Consider the following 25,425-nt stretch of genomic DNA (forward strand, 5'->3'; position numbering starts at 1 on the left):
CTTGAGGCGGAGGAGGAGGCAGGATAAATGGTTTTATGAATGGTTTAATGTATACATCCGTTATATTAATTGCGCTAATTTAGAACTTTTTAAAGTCATTTAACCGGCAATGTGATATTCTTCATGATGTGTAACGTAAATGATTTTGCCTTTAAAAAATATGTTTTGGAAATGCATACAGTGGTCGGCTATCAGCTTTCTGAATTTAACTACAATTAAAGTATTGCATGCTAATGCAAAGACGAGCAGAGAATTGGAAAAAGCAAAACAAGTGACAATTAGAAATACACATTTATAAACACGTTTTACATACAAAATAAAGTGACACATGAATAAAACGATTAAAATTGGGGGGATAGGGAAAAGTCAAGGCTAATGAAAACAAGAATTAAGCTCTAGATATCTGCATACTCAACAATAGTATTTAGCTTACACACACTATAATTTTCCAACTATTTGTTTTTTATTATAAAATTAGATGTTTTTCTTATTTTCACAAAGTATCATTATAATTTATTTTTATTATTATTATTAGTTTTTTTTTTATAACTCTAAAATTTCATCCAAATGCCGAGTCGATATTAATGTCCATCTGTATTAACTCTAGATTGATACTACTAGAATAATACTTGTTATTAAGAAAACGAAACTTTTCCAGGAGAAATTTTTGTGGAAATAAATGATTTTACAATGGATCGACCAACAAGGATTAGATTGCAATTTTAGGTACTTTAAACATAGACAGTACATCTAAAACTGTAACGTATAGTCGGCGAATTTCTTCGTGATTGTAAAGCGAATTTCTTCATAATTGCTGAGCGAATTCATAATGGAGCGAATTCAGTAGGGCACTGGTGAATTCGGGCGACTCAAGACAAAAAGAAGGCGATTTATTATTATTTTTTTTTTTTAGTTTTTGTTCATTAGTAATATATTTTTTTTTTCGGTGCAAGTTCGTGATCTTTTCGTGGCATGGAGTGTTTCACAGTTTCTTGAAGTGTTTTCAAGTAATTTGAGTGTGTTTTCGCCGTTTTTTGACCTTTGTTTTTCCTCCTCCTCTTGACCCTCCTCCAACAACTTCCGGGTGTTGGTTTGGATCTCTATTTGGACCTGTGTTAGCGGAGAAACGCATACACTGATGCAAGTTGGACAATTTTGGATTTACTTTTAGTTGCAGCTGTGCTGATTAAAAGGTAAGCCAAAGGTAAACATGGTATGTTTAAGAAACCGTCGCTGGTGCATTTTCCTCTTTATTTAGTTAGTTTATATAATTTGTATTGTATCTCCACCAACTTGTTTGGCCACCATTCATACATAAATACACATACACACTCATTTAAAAAAGTGAAATACATAAATATATACAAACGTACATATGTACATACATATATATGTATGTGTACTTATGTATAGCTTGTTGCTAACAATTTACGCTTCAATTAATTTCTTACTTTAGTCTCTGCTCTTTTACTTTTTATTTCTTAATTACCACAATTTTTGCAACGCTTATTTGAAAGCTTGGTTTCTTCCATTTGCCATTTCTCCTTCGTTTTATGTTTTATCTATGTTTGTGTGTATTTTTATACCCTATAATGACTATATGATGAAAAGGCATATATTTTTAATATTATTATTAATTATTAGTTTGGTTTAAAGATTTAAATTAAAAGCGGCGACGAAAAACTATTTGGGAGCGGCACAATTTCCTTCTACAAATTTATCGCCTCTTCATTAAACCATAAAAAATTAAGGATAACAAAATATTCTTATTTTCTTGATAAAATTTACTTCCTTTTTACAGAAATTAGAAAAAAGATGTTGTAATGGCAAAAATGGCTTCCGGAGATCTTTCTTTGACCAGCACCAGCAGTCAGGAAGGTGAGGACATAGGACATATAAATAAAACAACTGTCAGTTGACTTAAATTCTAAACAAATTATCTTTATTGTAGAAGAAAGTTCAGAGTATGTGGGTTACGACAGCACTCTCCGTCCACCATCAAATTCTAGTGGCAGCACAACGGCCGCCAACATGGCCAACAACAATGGTCCAAATAAGGTAGTGAATACCAGTGTGGGCGTTGGAGTGGGCGTTCCTGTTCCAGGACAGGGCAAGAAATATGAATTGCTACAATCGCAATATGAGTCGGCTGTACTCGAGCTTACTACACTTCGACATCAGCACTCAGACACAGAGCGACGCTGTGATGAGTTGGCTACTCAACTGAATCTCTACCAAGAGGTGATCGTAGCTGATCGTAACAAATACACAGATATCGCGGCGGAAAGTGTCCGATTAAAACAAAAACTAAGGCTTATGGAAAGTCAGCAACAGCAGAATGGTAATACTAATGCACAAACCACGGCTCCAACTGGTGGCAGCGGCAATGCTCTGTATTATTACAACAAATCGTCGGCCTGTGACGGTAGTTGCTCTGAAAAATTGACCGAGGTTAAGAAGGAGCGTAATATGGTAGCTGTCGAAAGGGAAAAATATAAGAAATCTTATATAGAAATGGAGAAAGAAAGAAATTTCTATCGCGAACGTGGCGAAGAGAACCAAACATTAAAGCTGTTGCTTTCTAAGGAGACGAAAAATGTGGTCAATCTTAATGAAGAGCTTAACCAGCTGCTGTCTGAGAAGGACAACGTTTTGCAAGAACACCAGAAAATGTCCGATGATCTAGCGCTAGCTAATAAAGAAATCGAACGCTTTAAGAAAGATGATCTAATGTTTAAGACGGAAATTAAAGCGTTACAACTGGCCAATGCAGAGTTAAAAAAGCGAGATCTGCTCAAATCGCGGGAGAGTTCTTGGTCCAAGGAATTCACTAGCAGCAGCAGCAAAGACGACACTAGCAAAGAGCTTGAAAAGATGCGTAAAAGCCTTGAAAAAGCTTTGTCAGAAGTGGAGCGAGCAGTACAGGACGCCGACGAAGCAAAAAGAGTAAGAGATTGGGCTATTTCGCAGCGCGAAAAATTGTGCAAGAACGCGACTCCGTTAAAACATTGTGTGATAAAATGCGTCACGAGCGGGATAAGGCTATATCCGATTCTCTTATGGCTATCAGAGACAGTGAAAAGATCAAAAAGCTTAAGGATGAGGCGCAGAAAAAAATAGACTTGCTGAAAGAGCAATTAGAGTCGCAGCAACAATTGGACCATGCATTGCGTCGGAGTTTTCACATGAGCAGCTATGAGGGTGAAGATCTGCTAGAGATTGAGTTGGCCAACTATCACGATGGTGATTTAGGTATTATACTGGATGACAGCAATAAAAGAGGACTTCCTCTTGTCTGTGGAGTTACAAATAGCTCACCTGCCTTTGGAAAACTTAAAATTAACGACGTCATTTGCAAAATTAACAATATGGATTGTCAAGCCCTTTCAAAGCGCATGGTACTTGACGAGATTCGAGCGTGTGCTCCACGCATTTTGCTCCTTGTATCACGAACTAGGCACAGCAAGCATCATTCGTATTCGGTTCAACTTAAATCCGATAATCATGGACTCCAACTGGATATGGGAGTATTTATAGCCAAAATAGAGCAGAATTCGAAGGCTTTTTATGAGCCTGAGTTGGATGTAGGCGACCGGATTTTAAGTATCAATAACAAATCGATGGATTCCGTGCAGTCTATTGATGAGGTAATGCAATTAATTAATGACACACGAAGCGACACACTCAACATTTTTGCTCTTAAATATGTGCAAGATCATGTGCAATTTGGTGAAGGGGGGTCATCCGTGTCGCACAACAACCTCTTCAGCGCAAACAGATTCCATTGATTCCATGCCGCACGTTAGTGGAAGTGGGAGTGGAGCAAACGGAGGAGGTGGTGGTTCAGCGTCTAAACATCCATCCAAGATAGCCGATTTTTTAAGAAAACTGAGTAGATTAAGTAAACCAGGCACGCCAGATGATAATTTTGAGCAGGAGCATGATGATGCCATAGCTGCTTTGGACTCTGTGCTTAGCGAGAACAGCTCAGAGAAAAGCAAAGAGAATCTCTTTAAGCGCAATAAACGGGGGAAAAAGGAAAAGGAAGCGGCATCCAAGAGTATGGGCACATGGCCAAGAACTAATATTTCGCACGACAATCCCACTGGGACGATAGTGCGTGGCGGAGAAAAAAAACGTGCCTTAATGTCGCTATTTACACCAGGGCCCATCAATGTAGACAATAATGATGATGCCGACCCGAGTATGACCGCTCCAAAAGGATTGGGAATGGCAGTAGGTGATAAGCCACAACAGCTACAACAGGAACAGCTTCCTCCACCCTTGCCACCACCACTGTCTAAACCACTGGCGCACATCAGAAATGCTAATGGAAGTGCAATTAAGTCCAATCCCAATCGCAACTCAAATCCAGTTACATCGCTTTTTGCACAACCTCCCAGCAACAGCATAGGCAGTAATAGCGGTAACAGCTTGGTGGGTCAGCATTCGCATCCCCGGCACTCGCTCTACAGCTCACCCGATGAATTGCCCCAAAAGCCCCTTCCATTACAACGTCCTGCTCCTTTTGTTGCTCGGCCAAAGATTCCTTCTCAAGATCGATATGGGTCTCGGCCTCATAACTCGCATCGTTTGTCACTGAATATAACCCCTAGCGGTGATTTTTATCAGCCCAAGACAAGTGGTCAGCAAGCCCAACAACAAGTCGTCACTGGAACAGGTCCGGGACCGGGCATGTTAATGGGAACTGGATCAATCGGTAGCACTGGGCCAGCGGCTGGCGAGTTTCCTGTACGCAAACAGCAAATGTACGATGTTTTTCATCCACCACCACTGCCCAAAACTAATCCCAATGCAGTCTTTGTCCCACTTAATCCTCTTCGTGCAAGAGGCAATCAGCCTGCGGATGTTATTTCGCTCAAATCACAAAACTCAATTGAGTCCATTCTGTCCACCAAGAGTCCGCCACCACCCATAAGCGAATACAATGCGTATCCCAAGCGTCATGTGCCGATGCCACAGGCGCCAAACCAGACCCAGGCAGGAGTCAAGCATGTGCCCAAATATCCAAGTGATAGTGAGAGTATTGGATCTGGAATGCTGGGGATGGGAGGAACTGGAGCGGGCTTATATGCTGCACCTCACTTACATACCCAAGCTCCAGGGAATCGGCATACTCAACTCTTTCCCAGCTTTGTCCCTAATGTGCATGGTTTACGTGGTTTACATGGTAATATGAGACGCTCCAGTCCGCTAACTCTTCCCTCTCCACCTCCTCCACAAACTCTTACCCAAGCGCCTATAGAGGGCGCCATTGGTATACCAACTGATCTAGAAAATTACCATCCCCCGCATCCGCAGCCCTATTTAGACTTTACTGCCCAAAATAGCATGACCAATCATGGGCACTATCCATATGGAATGAATACTCCCGGCGGTGGCGTCATCTACGAGGGTGGAACATTTCCTCGTAAGAAAGACAACCAGAGACTGCGCATACCATCCAATCCGAGTGTGGCCAGCAAAAGTGGAAGCATGGTGAAGAACAGTTCAGGTTCCATAGATCATCATTATGCTGCGCTGACAAATGCTAACTCAGTGTCGGCCTCGTCTTCGGAGCGAGCTCCCATGTCGCTGATGAGTTCAAGTTTTGGTGCCAACATTTTAAGTAGTGGTCACCCAAATGGCGGAGGCGGCAGTGGACGTGGTTCTCCCATGCCGCAGGTACATGTTGAGGTGCTTAGCCATGGCGGCAGTGGCAGTTCCAAGCGGAACTCTAATGTGCCTGCGGATTTTCTCTGCCCTGGAGACCTTAGAAGAGTCACCATCGATAAGCGCGACAAATCTCTCGGCATCACCATTCAGTGTAATAACAACGGAGGCGGCATATTCGTTTCCACTGTTGCCGACAAAAGCACTGCGATGCGTGCTGGTCTCCAGGTGGGTGATCAACTCTTGGAAGTATGTGGCATTAATATGCGAGCAGCAACGCAGGAGATAGCCGCTAATGTATTGCGTCAGTGTGGGGACTCTTTCACCATGCTCGTCCAATATAATCCGGAGAAATTCCCGTCACCGGCAGAGTATGAAAGTACAAGTGGGCATCAGATGGAGCCAGAATCTCCTGTGAATCATTCGGGTTCTCCAACGCCGCGTAATTCACCACGTCCACCGGCGCGTAACATGCTAATACCCATGTCTATTCCCATGTCGTGTATTCAGCCTCTTATGCTTCCACCTACCACAACAACTTCATCATCGTCGACGTCTGGTTCAAGGGCGCCACTCTCACATCAGTCCATAAAAGATCAGAGCTTCACTGATAGCCTCGAAAATCAATCCGACATCAGCAGTAGCCAAGACATGCCGTCCTCTGCGGCCACTACAACAACAACAACAGCATCGGGCACTTCTACAGTTTATGATGAGGATCCCAAGCCAGCATTGCCACCACCGCCATCATCAACTGTAGCGGCAGAAAGTATGTAAAGATCACAGAGCTCTACTTATAATAATAATTACTAATACATATAGGGTTTTTTTTGTGCTTTTTAACAAACTAACGTCATTATTAGTGGGCATACAAAAACATTTGAAATTTATATAGTCCAATTATAATTTGGTTTGATGAATTAACACCCAAATGTTTTACGATTTATGCCGATTAAATTAATACAAGCTTGATTCACAAATTATACGAAAAATAAGTTTTCTATACGTCGTGCGGAAACTTTTAAACATTTGTCTTATCATATCAAATGTTGCTTATCTTTTTAGCTCTTCGTTATGTCACTTTGCATATGGATAAGTCAAAAAATCTTGGCATTAAGCTATTCGGCGGCAACAAGGTGGGCATTTATGTGCATGATGTCGCAGCTGGATCTCCGTCGGATCATGCCGGCATACGCATAGGTGATCAAATATTGGAATATAATGGCGTTGACCTAAGTGGTGTAACGGCAGAGCAGGCAGCCAATGAAATCTCTAAGCTCACCGACACAGTCACTATGCTTGTGCAAAACAAATTACACAGTAAGTTGGCAACATATAATTTGAAAGGTGTTTGATTGTTTTCACATATGTCTTTTATTTGATTTTTAATATATTTCTTTAGCACTTAAACAAATAAAAGATGAACCAGGTGACTCATTTTATATTCGCGTGGGGTTTGATCGAATTGGTGAACTGAGTGAGGCTGACTTACGTTTTGTAAAAGATGAGGTGCTTTACGTGGATAGTACTGTTTTTGACGGAACTTTTGGTCTTTGGCGGGCCTGGAAATTAGACGCCATAGGCCATCGCACAGTATGCGGCATTATTCCAAGTCAAATGAAGTATATTTAAAATATGATGATCATACCAGCTTGCGGTTAATTAATTTAATAATTTTTTCTACATGATGTCTAGAGTTGAGGAGGAACTAAAATCGGGTGAAGTGGTGGACTGTGATACGGGAACTGCAAGGCGCGGTAGCACTTCAGCTCGTCGTTCGTTTTTTCGCCGCAAGAAGAACCAGCGCAGCTCATCCCGCGATTCTACAGAAATTGCCAGCTTCAGTAACACGCAACTTAGTTTTTTCCCTGACTTGGGCCTCTTAAACGATGACGGTGGTATTTTAAGCTATCAGCGTGTTGAGCTTTTGGACTGTATGCTTACGAACGACCATATGTCGTATATACTGCCTTCAATTATTAATGTTTTGTATTTGAATCTGCAGCTCCGATCCGAAGACCCGTTTTAATTATTGGTCCGCTGTCTGAATGTCTAATGGATCGTCTGATAATAGACTTTTCGAATCTCTTTAAAAGATGCGAAGTAACTGCCATGGACTGTTCACAGGAGGCAATGGAAGAGGGTCTTAAGGAAAATATATTTGTGGACTACCGTCGTCGGGGCAATAAATTTGAATGCACCACAGTAGAGGCGATAAGCCACGCTTGCAAAAATGTAAGTCCATAACTTATCTAATGTTGTAGAAATATTTATCGACTTACATTTCTGTCTTAAGGATCGTCGCCATTGCATTTTGGATGTATCAATATCAGCAGTTGAACGTCTTCAGCGCTTACAGATTTATCCAATTGTGTTGCTTTTGCGCTTTAAGTCTGCCAAACAGATTCGCGATATTCGAGATTTTGGATCAGACAAAATTTCCGCAAAGGCGGCTAAGGAAATGTACGAGAGAGCCCAGAAGCTGGGTTCCGACTACAAACAGTATATATCGGGTAAGATTAAAAACGATTTTCTCTTTTTAATTATTGAACAGTAAAACGATTGTAAAATTTTTAATGCAGCCGTAATACCAGGAGTAAGCATTAAGCACATGTGCACTCAGATAAAAGACGCTGTGGACAAAGAACAAGATAAGCTGCTCTGGGTGCCAGTTTCAAATGGCTAAAAATGTCGGATTGAATTTTTTTCTTTATAGTTTTGCTTAACTGTTACGGATTTAGCCGTAATTCAACTGTTATATCTATCGGTTTCTCGTATAGTATTTTTTTTACGGATCAGGAAAATGATCAATATTAATCAACCTAGTGGATTCGTTTCGTTTTATAAAGAGTATTCTATCGCCGTATTTTCAATACGTATGTGTCTTATCCACTGTTTATGTGTGTATTCTCCGTCACTTAATTTATAAACCTACATTTTTACCTAATCACACATATTAGGTATATAATTTGTGTATTCTTCATTTTCTATCTGTCGTCTTAAAAATGTTGTAAAGTTTAATATTTTTTGCACGAGTGTTAGTATTAAGGAATACTGAACTATGCCCATTTTTAATATCAATTGCAATTTATTCTGTAATATTTTTATATCTATACAGAAAACTACTGTAAGGCAAACGTTAATTTTGGCTTTAAAAACTGTCTAACTGTGAAGGTTATATATTTAATTTCGTTTCAATAATCAAATATTGATTTCCAATAAAACCATTCTCGGAACAAAGCAAATATTTATTGAGTAAATGGTGAGAAATATAAATATATATATTCAATTTTCTATCACTAGCCTTAAAACTGAAATGAATGATGAATTATGCCTTTTATACTGCAAAAAAACTTTACATAAATTTAATTTATCATATTTACTTATATATATACAAACACATTTAAATATCGTATTAAATACATTAAAAATCTAAACTTTATACATTTGATTTTTGCAATAAATTGTTTGTAATAAAAATCATACTACTACATTATTATGTTGCTACAAATACAAACAATGTTATGGCCACAAAATATGAAATAATAGATAAATAAATAAAAAATAACTAAATACAGTTAAACGCAGCACACTAAAGCGGCTAACGAATATGTTCAAAAGTATTTCAAGGTACATTCGCTCTGTTTAATTTGTTTTTTTTTTTCGCATTATATTGAACTATATATACAAAAACATAATGTCTTACTTATCAATATCTATCACTACGGAAATGATGCCCAGAAAAAAGCTATGACATGTTTTTTGTAAAAATATCTAATATTTCTTTCTTTACTCTTCCATATGCGGCACGAATTTCGCAAAGAATTGACAATAATATTTATTCTAGGTAATAATTTACAGTTGTGGAATACAAAGACTAGTGGAGCATATTACCCTTCAAAGTAATCAAATTCATCACGCGGACGATACCAATCATCGGTGGCATGCTCATATATAGCTCTTTGCACCTGTGCCTCGGCAGTTTCAATGGGATTGGGATGAGGATCAAAACTGCTTTCAGAGCGGGGACTCCGCGAAGTGGCTCGAAATTCCATGGGTATGTTGTAGCATTTGCAAATGCAGCTGGATGGGAAACGAAACCAATCGGAAAAGATCCCTCTACATTCATTATGAGGATCGTAAGCCAACAGGCGATGCAATCGATATTGTTGCTCACAACGGCAGCCATCGCGGCAGAACATTTGCTTAAATTCTTGGGTACACTTTTCCCAATGAACATACTGCTCAAACGGATAAAGATTTAGCAGGGCTAAAACTTCTCCACGAGTATTATTTGCCCAGAATGGTGCCACAACCTCATCCTTAACAGGACAGGCATTTCTAAGTATATTAAAGAAAAAAATTTGATTAGCCAATATTTCTTGATTTACGGCAAACGTAACTTACACTCCTCGCATATTATTACTTATGGACACTGGTTCCTGTTTCATAGCATCTTGAAAAAGTTGACCCTCCCGCAAAAGCGACGGTTTGGCGGTGGAAGTGATTGGCGCTGGAGTTGACGTGCTCAGTGGACGTCGTTGCCCCAACACTGCAGATGTACTGGTGGATGCTGAGAGAAATGAGGAGAAGCTCATGGGCGTGGTTACTGGTGGCGTGGATCTGGTTATGTTACGCCGGACTACAAAGGGTGTCTTAGAGGTTGTGGCTGTTGAGCTGGAGTTAGACTTTATTAAGGGTTCGCTGGACTGGAGCTTCACATTTTCTGAAGCGGGTGTTGTAGCTGATAGTTTCATGGCTTCCGATTTGACATCCAATGTAAGATTACGTAGGTCTAATTGAAGCGAATCGTTAATGCGAACATTAGTCTCGCTCTTTGCTGAAGCGGTGGTACTGCTACTGTCAGGCTTTTCATAGACGCTATTTGTGTCTGCATCCGCAACAGCCAAGGATGGTAAGGGACTGGCTGTGGAATTCTGCGCAGAATCGGCTGGCTGTAATGTTGTCAAATTTGACTGCTTCTCCGTGGAGTTACTGTTCGATAAAATTGCAGATGTTGTTGCTGTGCGTTTTGTGGTTGTTTTTGTTGCTGCTGTCACGGAAACTGGCCGAAAATGTGGCTCCATTAACACATCATTTCCTTTGTAGCTTACGTAATCATCTCGCTCCCTATCCCGATCCCTTTCTCGGCCGTGCATTAAATACTTGCCACTACGTCCACGAGCGCCACCATCTTTGCTATACCTCTCAGCTGTATCTTCCATGTCATCCACATTTACTTCATTGTTTTGTATTTCATCTCGTAGAATTGATATATGACGCACATCTCCATACATGCGCTTCATCAGTCCCTGATTCTCATGAACGAATCGTCGCACTGCATGCCAAGGATACGCTGATCCCGGCAAATTGCAAAATGCTTGCTTTCCTAGATCACATGGAATGGCAGCTAGCATTTGGGCTCGACCTCGGCGAGATATTTTTCCATTGGGAGTACATGAATTGGCTGAATCAAATCCAAAACCTGAGCTGACATCGGGCAGATCAAAAACTAGAAACAACAGAAAAACCAAAATCAACGCATCCACCTGAAAATATATAAAGAACAAGCAAAACGATGAACTCAACTGTTAGTATTAAATAAAGCTAGAGTATATCGCATTAATATAAAGTTTATACCTAAGCTGGAAAATTGTTCAATAAGTGTTTAATGTACATACATATATATATATCTATATACATGCGTAGATATACATATATATGTGCACATGCAGATGGGCTTTACATAAACTTGTGGCTCTCACTTAGATGGTAAACACTATTTCACCAGCGTGACGAGGCACAGCCAAAGCATACATAAAGCGGTCCAGCTATATTAAAGTTTTACTTTCACGCAAGAGCCAACGCCAACTCAAACTTTAACTTCAACTTGTGTTGGACAGACACAAAGATGATCGATGTGCATTTGCATGCGACTACTGCAAATGGTTGGCCGCAATCGCCAATGCCACTACTTCCTTCTTAACCTGGTCGCCGGCTAGCTCTTGAACACCATAAGTAATCAAAAGCGAAATGGGTTATTGAAGTAAAAGTAAATTGCGGCACAGTCAGTAGCAATGGCAGTGGCAGAAGCATGTGGTATAAGAAAAAGAGAGGCAGCCGAAACAACAACAACCCAACGACGCTGATGCCTATTGTATCTCTCCCCTTTTTTGGTGTTCGAGGCCCTTCCAAACTTTCCTTTTCTTTTACTGTTTTTTGATATCTGTGTTGCACAATCCCCAACCATGCCATGCGGAGTTCCTGTCTTTTATGGCTCGAACCGGTTTGTATGGAGCAGCAAAAAATTGAAATGCATTTAGTGATTATTGATTTGGGAATGATTCATAGCGAAGCATGAAAAGAAAGTGTTGAACTGTTTTATTTTTTGTATGGTTAGCTTTTTAATACAAAATTAGGTAATAATTTAGGTAAAATCCAATTTGTTGTTTATTATTCAAAGATAGGTAGCTTTTTTCTCACACGCGTCTTTTTTTTCTACAATTCACAGATGTAAAATGAAATCAATGCTCTTTTCGATTTGACATTATAAAGTCCAAATTATTTCAAGCACTTTTTATTAATATAATAATAACTATCCAAAGATTACTGAATTCTTTTTGCAAAAATGTTAATAACAAATCAGGTCACCACTTTTTGAAATTCGGTTAAAAATATTTCCCCAGAAGAGAAACAATACGTTTCGTGTAGCTGCTTACTGTTGGGAACTTTAGGTAATTTGCTATTATGTTTGTTGAAGAAATTGCTTTAAAGTGGGAGATGGGGAGGATGAGACCGCAAAATTATGTTGATTACTAACTTTGACTTTCAAACTAATTTTGTGTGTGAGTTTTGAAAACTAAATCAGGTCAACCACACAACAAATGTAAAGCCTGAAATGGAAAGCAAACAAATAAACGAATACAAGATGACTTTCGCTTCAGATGGAAGGGTGCTGAGGCAAAGCAAAGCAGCAGCAAAGACAGGAGGCGAGACAATGAAATAAATGTAAGACCAGCTACTGATGGCCCAAAGCGATTCATTAAAATTGTCTCACATGATTCTTGGAAGAACTGAAATTGGCAAACCATTGGCAGAAAAAAAAAAGAAACAGAAAATAAATAATTGGAGCACTAGTGTCAGACGGCCCGAACAAATCAATATGTCCAATCATCGACAACAACAACAGCAACGACGACAGCAATGCAACACTTTAATATGTCAGCTACTTTCTACGAAAAGCAGAAGCCGACGAAGAGATGGAAAACCAAGTGGAGAAGGAGGAGGATGGAGGGAAGCAGATCTTCAATCTATGATGCTGCCTATGTCTTCATTTCCTAAATACAATGTTGCTGATCTCGGCGATCGGCAATTGCAGCTAGAATGAATTATTTATAAATCAAGTTGTATGTTACATTTAACCAAATTCGGTTGTTACTTGCTGCAGCTGTCGAAGAAGTTGCTTCTGCCTATGGGCAATTAAAGGTGAAACTTCCACAAAACAAAAGACTTAGGCAACAAACTTGACTTGCACCTAAAGCTACGATAATGCATATTCATGCTTTCAGTTATCGTTTCGATTCGTAAATTGTTTTAAAAATTTCACTTGCCACCAAAAATGGTAAGCCAAAACAAAAGCAAATAACATAAAGAAAAAAACGTTTAACTTTTCTTCCACTTTTGTATTTTGAGGCTCTTTGGTTACCAAAAAAAAACAACGGCAAAACTTAACACAAAATCAAGGTAAGCCGGTAAAAGAAAGTGAAACTTTTTTATGATTTTTGTCACTCTTATGATTGCGTAGTCATGCGTTAAAATATCTATACCATCCAACCCTCTACATGCGTATTTGTGTATCTGTGTTGTAGCGTCTACAACGAAAATAGTTGTTAATATGCATAAAGCGATTATCGATTTCAGCACAATTATTAAGACAAACGTGTGAACATTTTGCAATGGCTTAAAAAATGGCAAATACATCAACAATTTTTTTTTAAGAAGAAGTAAAGAAGTCACTTAGCAATTCTTGCAAGAAAAATTGAAACCTTTTTCACTATTTTTAACCTACTTTTAGTTACTTTAAATGTGTAAATATTTTTACTCTTCAGATGGTAATGCTGAAAAACTGAACTTGAACGTAACCCTATATCTGAAATTTCATACCAAACCTAAAGTTCATTATTTTTATTTAAAATTACCGTTTTGTGTTTATTTATTTTAAATCGGCAAATTCGATTTGTGATCACGTTCATTTTTTTACTTTCACTCACTTTACAAAGGTGCAAAAAATATAAATTGAAAAGAATTTCAACTTTAGAATGAGAATGTGTCCACTTTAAACTTGATTATCTCCTTAGATTTGAGTTTCCATTAATGACTTTCAGTCCGGCGGTGGCATCACTCAGAATATACACTTTTTGCACTGTTAAATATGTACTAGTATTGCAACCAAGAAAAGTAAATTTCATATTTTAATGTGTCAAACAGTTTTTCAGGTAGATATTATTTCTGGCGTTTGGTACTTGTACCTAGATTGCCTTGTTCGGTTGTCAATTTTCTTTTCTTTTTTTTTCTTCCTTGTATTTTCGTTTAAAGACGTTCTCACAACTCGCACTCACGTTTGCAACTGCGGCTATACGGTAAGAGCCCCTAACTAAGCCCCAGTCCCGGCCCCAAAACCGAAGCTCACGACGTCGGGTGGTCAGAGATAGAAGCAGTCGGTCGGCGCAAGCGAAAACTGAGTGATACCGCGTGTTCATAAGGTAAAGAGTATATTCAAACTACAACATTGTATCTAACTACTATAAGCATCCAAAAAGGTACATATATATTAAGACCAAGGCCAAGACCATTAGTTAACCATTTGTGTTTGGTTATTCAAAAAGTCAATACTTTCGGGTTCTCTGGATATATGATTTCTTACAAAAAAAAGAAACACATTTCGAAATCCAGAAATTAATTTGCTAAGATCAAGCAAGAGATAAACAGGGTATTGTAGGGGCAATACTTTGATTTATGCAGTGTCGTTGTTACAATGCGTTTGCAGGAAAACTTTTTCTTATTTATTATTCGACGTCGTCGTCATCGGGTGGTGGAGTAAAACTACAAACATTGAAAAACGAGCAGCGCAAAAAAAACTTGAAGACAAAAAAACAAAACAGCACCACACGCAACGTCAATAATATAGACCGTGTAACAAAACCCATTAGGGTTTTTGGTGGTGGAGGTTTAGCGGGACTAAGCTTCAAAGCTATTATTTGTAACTAAATTTGAGGGTCATAAACATAGCTTTTTTAGCAAATCGTACCGATCAGGAGCTAATAAACATTTAATTTAGTTATTGAATAATTCATATTATCACAGTTTCGACTGCTTCTGTCCCACTGTTTTGTGGCAGAGATAAGTACCGAAGGCAAACGAACGCAGACGACGAAAAACAACTTTACTCGCCTGTTCTGCCTCCAACAAAAAGGTGTAATGGGGAGGCGGCATGTGGAAGTGGGGGATCTTTGCGTTGCGTTGAGATGCGCCTGCTTAGTAGGTCAGTAGTGGACTTTTAGTTGTTTCTTTCGTTTTTTGTTTTGATTCATTTTACATGGACCATGGCTTAACTTATTTCTTTTTTTTTTTTGGCGCGTATCGTTTTTTTTTTTGTCAATTCTCTGGGGGAAATTCATTTGCATAGTTTCTACTTATTGTTATTAAAAATTACATTATATTTCTATTAGGTCTGATAAGTAGCTAAATAAACATGTATCTTGCACCAAACCAATATTTAAGGCCATAGAAGGGAATGAAAAGCAATATGCGTATTTAATTATCTATAAAACCTAAAGAAGCCCTAGCCTCCATGGCTAAGTAAGAGTTGAAAAACAACATATTATGCGTTTTTAATATAACGACAGTTTTGTTATTTTTAACTGTATCATATTTCTGCGATGCCTTTCCCCAAAATATTTACTTCACTACCTACGTCGACAACGAGTAGGTATTGAATAGTATTGAACTTTAATTAACCAAAAGTCACCGAAAGATTACCCATTGAGTAAGTTTCGCCTTTGACCAAGTGTCAAAGAGGGGAAAATGCTTTGGCTTAGGATCCAAATAATATTTGCAGTCTTTGGTCTTTCTCCATTTCTCTGTCTTGTCTATTTATCTGTGCACTAAGTTGTTTTGCCCAATTTCTAAAACTGGTTTCAGTTATTGCGAAATATTTGCAATATTGTTATTTTTATTTATACACAGAACATAGGCACCTTTATGCAAAGGGGTCCATTCAATTTTGTTTTGAACTTGAGTAAAAGCATACTTACAATGAAGCTTTACAGAAGTGATTAGAAAAGAAGATTTATTGAGGCTAAAATGTATTCGTTAACAACATAAAAGAAGCTAATTTGCTGTGCTTAAATTTAGATACCCTGTGTAGCCATTGACCATTGTATTATTTATGTTCAAAACGTGGTAAATTTTGTATTTAGAAAATTTATATATTTGTATATTAAATGAATGTGTAGAGTATAGAAATATCGCTACTTCAAAATGTGAGATCCGTATAATTTCGAGTTTTTAGGGCGCTAAATGATTTTCTGTGTTGATGTCTGTATTTGTATCTGTGTAAGCTGTCAATATTTGGGGTAAGATAAGTGAAAGTGCAAAAGTAGTATTATTGGTATTGGTTGCGGTTAACTTTTGCCGGTGGCATCAATGTTGAAACTGGTACTTCGAGTAACGTGTTCCAATAGCAGGTGTTAGCTAATTCATAGCTACTTGTATATAAAAAGATGTTTAACATTTAAATTTTATTAAATTCCTTTTCGGGATCAAAATTAACAATTAATTTTTTACTTAAATAAAAAATTTAGAAATTATGTAAAAATAAACCCCGAATATACATAAAATGAATGCTTTTAGCCGTCTTCTGGAATTTACGCAGAATGTTATTATTGCATGTTTTTATGCTGCATTATTATATCCTGTTGCATACATGAATATTGAATGGTATTTAGTGTCAACTTGAACACATTGGGTCAATATATATTGTTTCATTTTTGTGAAAGTTTTGCCAAAACAGCTAATTGATTTTACAGTACACTTTGCATTTAGTTTTAAATTGACGTGCCACATTTTTAAATTATCTAATCTAAATATCACTTTTATTTATTTCAAATTTACAACTGCTCAACATAGATTAAAAAAATATTTAAATTATCGATAAGCGCATAGTTTGTTGACAATCGATAATTGCAGTATTTTATTTTTTATCGATATATATCATTTTCAATTAATCGATTATTAGCATTCAAATTTCGCTGCTCCGCACTGAATTCGCCCATCACAATTAAATTCGCTGCTTTATAAAGTATTCGCCGCTAAACATTAGATTCGCTGCAATTTTCTAAATTCGCCGCTTACACCAAAATTCGCCCCACAATTAATAATTCGCCGCATAAAATTAAATGTGCTACATCACTTTGAAGACGCTAAGGATGCAAAAATTAATCCGCAAACTACTCTGCCCGTCGGCGTTGGAAAAACCAAAGACAAAGTATAGATAAGCGCTGCAATAAGTGTTCAGTATGCTTCAGAGCCTCCTAGACCAAAATACACAAGGTAATATTTTAAACAATTTGTGAAAATTACACAGCTAATTGCATTATTACATTGGAATTTCATACAGAGGGGAGAATATTGTCTCCGGCTTTGCTTTTCGAGAAATAATTGGAAAATCGGATAATTGTATATTGGAATGGGTGCTTTATCCGGACCTGAAGGGCTACATATCCAGCTATGTATTAGATGACGTGAGTCAAAATTTTGGTGCCTAAAATAAAGTCTCAACTAATTTTCTTATATTTTGTAAACAGGCACTAACGTCTTCAATGGTTGATTATATTGCATATTTGCAAAAGCATGTAAGTGAATTGAAAACGAAACATAAACGTCGAGTTCAAAGCAGTAGCTAGCGATCAAGCAACTCGATTAGAGTTTTGAAACCAACTGGTATCTGAAGCGTGTGCTCTAAAATATTGTATAAATATTCGCTAATCAAGATTACAATACAGAATATTTTTTTTAATTTAATGCGTATATATCTAAATTGGACTGCGTAAAAATTTGCGTTGCACAGAATACGATTTATATAAATCAAGTATTGTACTGCATTTATAAACTTTTTTTAAAAAAGAAAATACATAAAACAACTTAAAACGTTTGCTATCGGTTGCTAAATTTATCACTATGATTAGCCATAATTTTTGTATGCTGCATTATTATATCCTGTTTTACACATGAATATTGAATGGTTATTTAGTGTCAACTTGAGCACATTAGGTCAATATATATTGTTTTATATTTGTGAAACTTTTGCCAAAACAGCTAATTAATTTTACAGTAAACTTTGCATTAAGTTTTAAATTCACGTACCACATTTTTAAATTATCTAATCTGAATCTCTCTTTTATTTATTTCAAATTTAAAGCTTCTTAACATAGATAAAAAAAATATTTCAAATTTAAAGCTTCTTAACATAGATAAAAAAAATATTTAAAATATCGATAAGCGCAAAGTTGGTTAACAATCGATGATTGCAAGATTTTATTTTATCGATATATATCGATAAAATAAATTATCGATAAGCACAAAGTTGGTTAACAATCGATGCCTGCAATATTTTATTTTATCGATATATATCGATAAAACAAATTATCGATAAGCGCAAAGTTGGTTAACAATCGATTGCAAGATTTTATTTTATCGATATATATCGATAAAATAAATTATCGATAAGCGCAAAGTTGATTAACAATCGATGACTGCAATATTTTATTTTATCGATATGTATCGATAAAAAATATTTAAATTATCGATAAGCGCATAGTTTGTTGACAATCGATAATTGCAGTATTTTATTTTTTATCGATATATATCATTTTCAATTAATCGATTATTAGCATTCATATTTCGCTGCTCCGCACTGAATTCGCCCATCACAATTAAATTCGCTGCTTTATAAAGTATTCGCTGCTGTAGCGAAAATTCGCCGCTAAACATTAGATTCGCTGCAATTTTCTAAATTCGCCGCTTACACCAAAATTCGCCCCACAATTAATAATTCGCCGCATAAAATTAAATGTGCTACATCACTTTGAAGACGCTAAGGATGCAAAAATTAATCCGCAAACTACTCTGCCCGTCGGCGTTGGAAAAACCAAAGACAAAGTATAGATAAGCGCTGCAATAAGTGTTCAGTATGCTTCAGAGCCGCCTAGACCAAAATACACAAGGTAATATTTTAAACAATTTGTGAAAATTACACATCTAATTGCATTATTACATTGGAATTTCATACAGAGGGGAGAATATTGTTTCCGGCTTTGCTTTTCGAGAAATAATTGGAAAATCGGATAATTGTATATTGGAATGGGTGCTTTATCCGGACCTGAAGGGCTACATATCCCGCTATGTATTAGATGCCGTGAGTCAAAATTTTGGTGCCTAAAATAAAGTCTCAACTAATTTTCTTATATTTTGTAAACAGGCACTAACGTCTTCAATGGTTGATTATATTGCATATTTGCAAAAGCATGTAAGTGAATTGAAAACGAAACATAAACGTCGAGTTCAAAGCAGTAGCTAGCGATCAAGCAACTCGATTAGAGTTTTGAAGCCAACTGGTATCTGAAGCGTGTGCTCTAAAATATTGTATAAATATTCGCTAATCAAGATTACAATATAGAATATTTTTTTTAATTTAATGCGAATATATCTAAATTGGAATACATAAAACAACTTAAAACGTTTGCTATCGGTTGCTAAAGTTATCACTATGATTAACCATAATATTTGTATGCTGCATTATTATATCCTGTTTTACACATGAATATTGAATGGTTATTTAGTGTCAACTTGAGCACATTGGGTCAATATATATTGTTTTATTTTTGTGAAACTTTTGCCAAAACAGCTAATTAATTTTACAGTGAACTTTGCATTAAGTTTTAAATTCACGTACCACATTTTTAAATTATCTAATCTGAATCTCTCTTTTATTTATTTCAAATTTAAAGCTTCTTAACATAGATAAAAAAAATATTTAAAATATCGATAAGCGCAAAGTTGGTTAACAATCGATGATTGCAAGATTTTATTTTATCGATATATATCGATAAAATAAATTATCGATAAGCGCAAAGTTGGTTAACAATCGATGCCTGCAATATTTTATTTTATCGATATATATCGATAAAACAAATTATCGATAAGCGCAAAGTTGGTTAACAATCGATTGCAAGATTTTATTTTATCGATATATATCGATAAAATAAATTATCGATAAGCGCAAAGTTGGTTAACAATCGATGACTGCAATATTTTATTTTATCGATATGTATCGATAAAAAATATTTAAATTATCGATAAGCGCATAGTTTGTTGACAATCGATAATTGCAGTATTTTATTTTTTATCGATATATATCATTTTCAATTAATCGATTATTAGCATTCATATTTCGCTGCTCCGCACTGAATTCGCCCATCACAATTAAATTCGCTGCTTTATAAAGTATTCGCTGCTGTAGCGAAAATTCGCCGCTAAACATTAGATTCGCTGCAATTTTCTAAATTCGCCGCTTACACCAAAATTCGCCCCACAATTAATAATTCGCCGCATAAAATTAAATGTGCTACATCACTTTGAAGACGCTAAGGATGCAAAAATTAATCCGCAAACTACTCTGCCCGTCGGCGTTGGAAAAACCAAAGACAAAGTATAGATAAGCGCTGCAATAAGTGTTCAGTATGCTTCAGAGCCGCCTAGACCAAAATACACAAGGTAATATTTTAAACAATTTGTGAAAATTACACATCTAATTGCATTATTACATTGGAATTTCATACAGAGGGGAGAATATTGTCTCCGGCTTTGCTTTTCGAGAAATAATAGGAAAATCGGATAATTGTATATTGGAATGGGTGCTTTATCCGGACCTGAAGGGCTACATATCCAGCTATGTATTAGATGACGTGAGTCAAAATTTTGGTGCCTAAAATAAAGTCTCAACTAATTTTCTTATATTTTGTAAACAGGCACTAACGTCTTCAATGGTTGATTATATTGCATATTTGCAAAAGCATGTAAGTGAATTGAAAACGAAACATAAACGTCGAGTTCAAAGCAGTAGCTAGCGATCAAGCAACTCGATTAGAGTTTTGAAACCAACTGGTATCTGAAGCGTGTGCTCTAAAATATTGTATAAATATTCGCTAATCAAGATTACAATACAGAATATTTTTTTTAATTTAATGCGTATATATCTAAATTGGACTGCGTAAAAATTTGCGTTGCACAGAATACGATTTATATAAATCAAGTATTGTACTGCATTTATAAACTTTTTTAAAAAAGAAAATACATAAAACAACTTAAAACGTTTGCTATCGGTTGCTAAATTTATCACTATGATTAGCCATAATTTTTGTATGCTGCATTATTATATCCTGTTTTACACATGAATATTGAATGGTTATTTAGTGTCAACTTGAGCACATTAGGTCAATATATATTGTTTTATATTTGTGAAACTTTTGCCAAAACAGCTAATTAATTTTACAGTAAACTTTGCATTAAGTTTTAAATTCACGTACCACATTTTTAAATTATCTAATCTGAATCTCTCTTTTATTTATTTCAAATTTAAAGCTTCTTAACATAGATAAAAAAAATATTTCAAATTTAAAGCTTCTTAACATAGATAAAAAAAATATTTAAAATATCGATAAGCGCAAAGTTGGTTAACAATCGATGATTGCAAGATTTTATTTTATCGATATATATCGATAAAATAAATTATCGATAAGCACAAAGTTGGTTAACAATCGATGCCTGCAATATTTTATTTTATCGATATATATCGATAAAACAAATTATCGATAAGCGCAAAGTTGGTTAACAATCGATTGCAAGATTTTATTTTATCGATATATATCGATAAAATAAATTATCGATAAGCGCAAAGTTGATTAACAATCGATGACTGCAATATTTTATTTTATCGATATGTATCGATAAAAAATATTTAAATTATCGATAAGCGCATAGTTTGTTGACAATCGATAATTGCAGTATTTTATTTTTTATCGATATATATCATTTTCAATTAATCGATTATTAGCATTCATATTTCGCTGCTCCGCACTGAATTCGCCCATCACAATTAAATTCGCTGCTTTATAAAGTATTCGCTGCTGTAGCGAAAATTCGCCGCTAAACATTAGATTCGCTGCAATTTTCTAAATTCGCCGCTTACACCAAAATTCGCCCCACAATTAATAATTCGCCGCATAAAATTAAATGTGCTACATCACTTTGAAGACGCTAAGGATGCAAAAATTAATCCGCAAACTACTCTGCCCGTCGGCGTTGGAAAAACCAAAGACAAAGTATAGATAAGCGCTGCAATAAGTGTTCAGTATGCTTCAGAGCCTCCTAGACCAAAATACACAAGGTAATATTTTAAACAATTTGTGAAAATTACACAGCTAATTGCATTATTACATTGGAATTTCATACAGAGGGGAGAATATTGTTTCCGGCTTTGCTTTTCGAGAAATAATTGGAAAATCGGATAATTGTATATTGGAATGGATGCTTTATCCGGACCTGAAGGGCTACATATCCCGCTATGTATTAGATGCCGTGAGTCAAAATTTTGGTGCCTAAAATAAAGTCTCAACTAATTTTCTTATATTTTGTAAACAGGCACTAACGTCTTCAATGGTTGATTATATTGCATATTTGCAAAAGCATGTAAGTGAATTGAAAACGAAACATAAACGTCGATTTCAAAGCAGTAGCTAGCGATCAAGCAACTCGATTAGAGTTTTGAAACCAACTGGTATCTGAAGCGTGTGCTCTAAAATATTGTATAAATATTCGCTAATCAAGATTACAATACAGAATATTTTTTTAATTTAATGCGTATATATCTAAATTGGACTGCGTAAAAATTTGCGTTGCACAGAATACGATTTATATAAATCAAGTATTGTACTGCATTTATAAACTTTTTTAAAAAAAGAAAATACATAAAACAACTTTAAACGTTTGCTATCGGTTGCTAAAGTTATCACTATGATTAACCATAATTTTTGTATGCTGCATTATTATATCCTGCTTTACACATGAATATTGAATGGTTATTTAGTGTCAACTTGAGCACATTGGGTCAATATATATTGTTTTATATTTGTGAAACTTTTGCCAAAACAGCTAATTAATTTTACAGTAAACTTTGCATTAAGTTTTAAATTCACGTACCACATTTTTAAATTATCTAATCTGAATCTCTCTTTTATTTATTTCAAATTTAAAGCTTAACATAGATAAAAAAAATATTTAAATTATCGATAAGCGCAAAGTTGGTTAACAATCGATGATTGCAAGATTTTATTTTATCGATATATATCGATAAAATAAATTATCGATAAGCGCAAAGTTGTTTAACAATCGATGATTGCAAGATTTTATTTTATCGATATATATCGATAAAAACATATTTAAATTATCGATAAGCGCAAAGTTGGTTAACAATCGATTGCAAGATTTTATTTTATCGATATATATCGATAAAAAATATTTAAATTATCGATAAGCGCAAAGTTGGTTAACAATCGATTATTGCAATATTTTATTTTATCGATATATATCATTTTCAATTAATCGATTATAAGCAATCACGTTTCGCTGCTTCGCACGGATTTGCCCACCACAAATTAGCTGCTTTATAAAGAATTCGCCGCTGTAGCTAAAATTCGCCACTAAACATTAGATTGGCTGCAATTTTCAAAATTCGCCGCTTTCGTCAAAATTCGCCCCACAATTGATAATACGCCGCACAAAATTAAATTTGCAACATCACTTTGAAGACGCTAAGGATGCAAAAATTAATCCGCAAACCATTCTGCCCGTCGGCGTTGGAAAAACCAAAGACAACGTATAGATAAGCGCTGCACTAAGTGTTCAGTATGCTTCAGAGCCGCCTAGACCAAAATACACAAGGTAATATTTTAAACAATTTGTGAAAATTACACAGCTAATTGCATTATTACATTGGAATTTCATACAGAGGGGAGAATATTGTTTCCGGCTTTGCTTTTCGAGAAATAATTGGAAAATCGGATAATTGTATATTGGAATGGGTGCTTTATCCGGACCTGAAGGGCTACATATCCCGCTATGTATTAGATGCCGTGAGTCAAAATTTTGGTGCCTAAAATAAAGTCTCAACTAATTTTCTTATATTTTGTAAACAGGCACTAACGTCTTCAATGGTTGATTATATTGCATATTTGCAAAAGCATGTAAGTGAATTGAAAACGAAACATAAACGTCGATTTCAAAGCAGTAGCTAGCGATCAAGCAACTCGATTAGAGTTTTGAAACCAACTGGTATCTGAAGCGTGTGCTCTAAAATATTGTATAAATATTCGCTAATCAAGATTACAATACAGAATATTTTTTTAATTTAATGCGTATATATCTAAATTGGACTGCGTAAAAATTTGCGTTGCACAGAATACGATTTATATAAATCAAGTATTGTACTGCATTTATAAACTTTTTTTAAAAAAAGAAAATACATAAAACAACTTTAAACGTTTGCTATCGGTTGCTAAAGTTATCACTATGATTAACCATAATTTTTGTATGCTGCATTATTATATCCTGCTTTACACATGAATATTGAATGGTTATTTAGTGTCAACTTGAGCACATTGGGTCAATATATATTGTTTTATTTTTGTAAAACTTTTGCCAAAATAGCTAATTAATTTTACAGTAAACTTTGCATTTAGTTTTAAATTCACGTACCACATTTTTAAATTATCTAATTTGAATCTCTCTTTTATTTATTTCAAATTTAAAGCTTCTTAACATAGATAAAAAAAATATTTAAATTATCGATAAGCGCAAAGTTGGTTAACAATCGATGATTGCAATATTTTATTTTATCGATATGTATAATTTTTAATAATTCGATTACAAGCAATCCACTTTGGTTGTTTCGCTCTGATTTTGCCCTTTAATATTTAATTCGCTGCTTTATAAAGAATTTGTCGCTCAAAGTTAAATTCGCTGCAATTTTTAAAATTTGCCATATATTAAATAATTTGCAGCATAACATTTAATTTGCTGCATCATTTAAAACTCACGGCAGAAAATTTAAGTTGCTGCACAAATAAAAAATCGTTGCGCAGCATTAAATTTCCTGCACAATAAAAATTTGGCGCCTATTATAAAACTTGCTGCACAATTGAAAAGTCGCCGAATAAATTGTCATAACATTATTAATCAGCAAAGCTTATTTGTATACTTATAAAGTGAGTCTATCACAACATATGCACATAACAAGCAGTTTTTACATAGAAATAATCAAGCAGTTCTAGTTTGAGGTATTCGGTTCAAGCAGTTTTTTTATACAACTAAGTTCCTATAAAAAATCAGGCTGTCTAAGTCGACTGCAATAATTTTTATAGGAAATTATTGCAACAAGAAAACTATTTACAAAACACAAAAATTATTTTTTAGCGTGTTTTACCAATATTTTAAATCACACCACTCAGTTTTACAACAAAAAAAGAGCAGGAAATTATTTTCAATATCAGAAATAAAAGAATTTATGTTTAAAGTTTAAAAAAAGTTCATAACATTATTTAAAAACAAAGCCCTTTTTTATGCCTATAAACTGAGTCC

General features: G+C 35.5%; 2 protein-coding genes and 1 long non-coding RNA gene across 5 annotated transcripts; 2 read left to right on the forward strand and 1 right to left on the reverse strand.

Moving 5' to 3' along the window:
• Positions 1–848: 848 nt before the first annotated feature.
• LOC137581566 (disks large homolog 5-like) lies at positions 849–9,282 on the forward strand. The gene is given in 11 exon segments (XM_068295863.1): positions 849–1,193; positions 1,802–1,878; positions 1,952–2,977; positions 2,980–3,722; positions 3,724–6,442; positions 6,739–6,993; positions 7,076–7,295; positions 7,369–7,607; positions 7,679–7,908; positions 7,970–8,186; positions 8,256–9,282. Coding segments are annotated over 10 exon segments (5,808 nt in total). The 5' UTR covers positions 849–1,193; positions 1,802–1,823; the 3' UTR covers positions 8,360–9,282.
• A 46-nt stretch (positions 9,283–9,328) lies between these two features.
• On the reverse strand, positions 9,329–11,003 carry LOC137581567 (protein spaetzle 4-like). The gene is made up of 2 exons (XM_068295864.1): positions 10,081–11,003; positions 9,329–10,014 (listed from the first exon to the last, which is right to left on the reverse strand). The coding sequence occupies exons 1-2, from the start codon at positions 10,977–10,979 to the stop codon at positions 9,564–9,566; spliced, it is 1,350 nt and encodes a 449-aa protein (XP_068151965.1). The 5' UTR covers positions 10,980–11,003; the 3' UTR covers positions 9,329–9,563.
• A 5,869-nt stretch (positions 11,004–16,872) lies between these two features.
• Positions 16,873–24,613, forward strand: LOC137581489 (uncharacterized). 3 transcript variants are annotated; one of them, XR_011033171.1, is made up of 16 exons: positions 16,875–17,283; positions 17,351–17,474; positions 17,538–17,585; positions 18,624–18,956; positions 19,024–19,147; positions 19,211–19,258; positions 20,173–20,505; positions 20,573–20,696; positions 20,760–20,807; positions 21,845–22,177; positions 22,245–22,368; positions 22,432–22,479; positions 23,403–23,730; positions 23,798–23,921; positions 23,985–24,032; positions 24,599–24,613. It is a non-coding gene; the product is annotated as an uncharacterized lncRNA (long non-coding RNA). The 3 variants fall into 3 exon arrangements; XR_011033170.1 differs by lacking the exon at positions 24,599–24,613 and having other exon boundaries at positions 16,876–17,283; positions 23,985–24,200; XR_011033172.1 differs by lacking the exons at positions 21,845–22,177; positions 22,245–22,368; positions 22,432–22,479; ... (2 more) ...; positions 23,985–24,032; positions 24,599–24,613 and adding an exon at positions 21,373–21,387 and having other exon boundaries at positions 16,873–17,283.
• The last annotated feature ends 812 nt before the right edge of the window (positions 24,614–25,425 follow it).

This window comes from Drosophila tropicalis, unplaced genomic scaffold, assembly GCF_018151085.1.
Source record: "Drosophila tropicalis isolate 14030-0801.00 unplaced genomic scaffold, ASM1815108v1 contig_845, whole genome shotgun sequence".
In the NCBI taxonomy this organism is placed as follows: Eukaryota; Metazoa; Arthropoda; class Insecta; order Diptera; family Drosophilidae; genus Drosophila; species Drosophila tropicalis.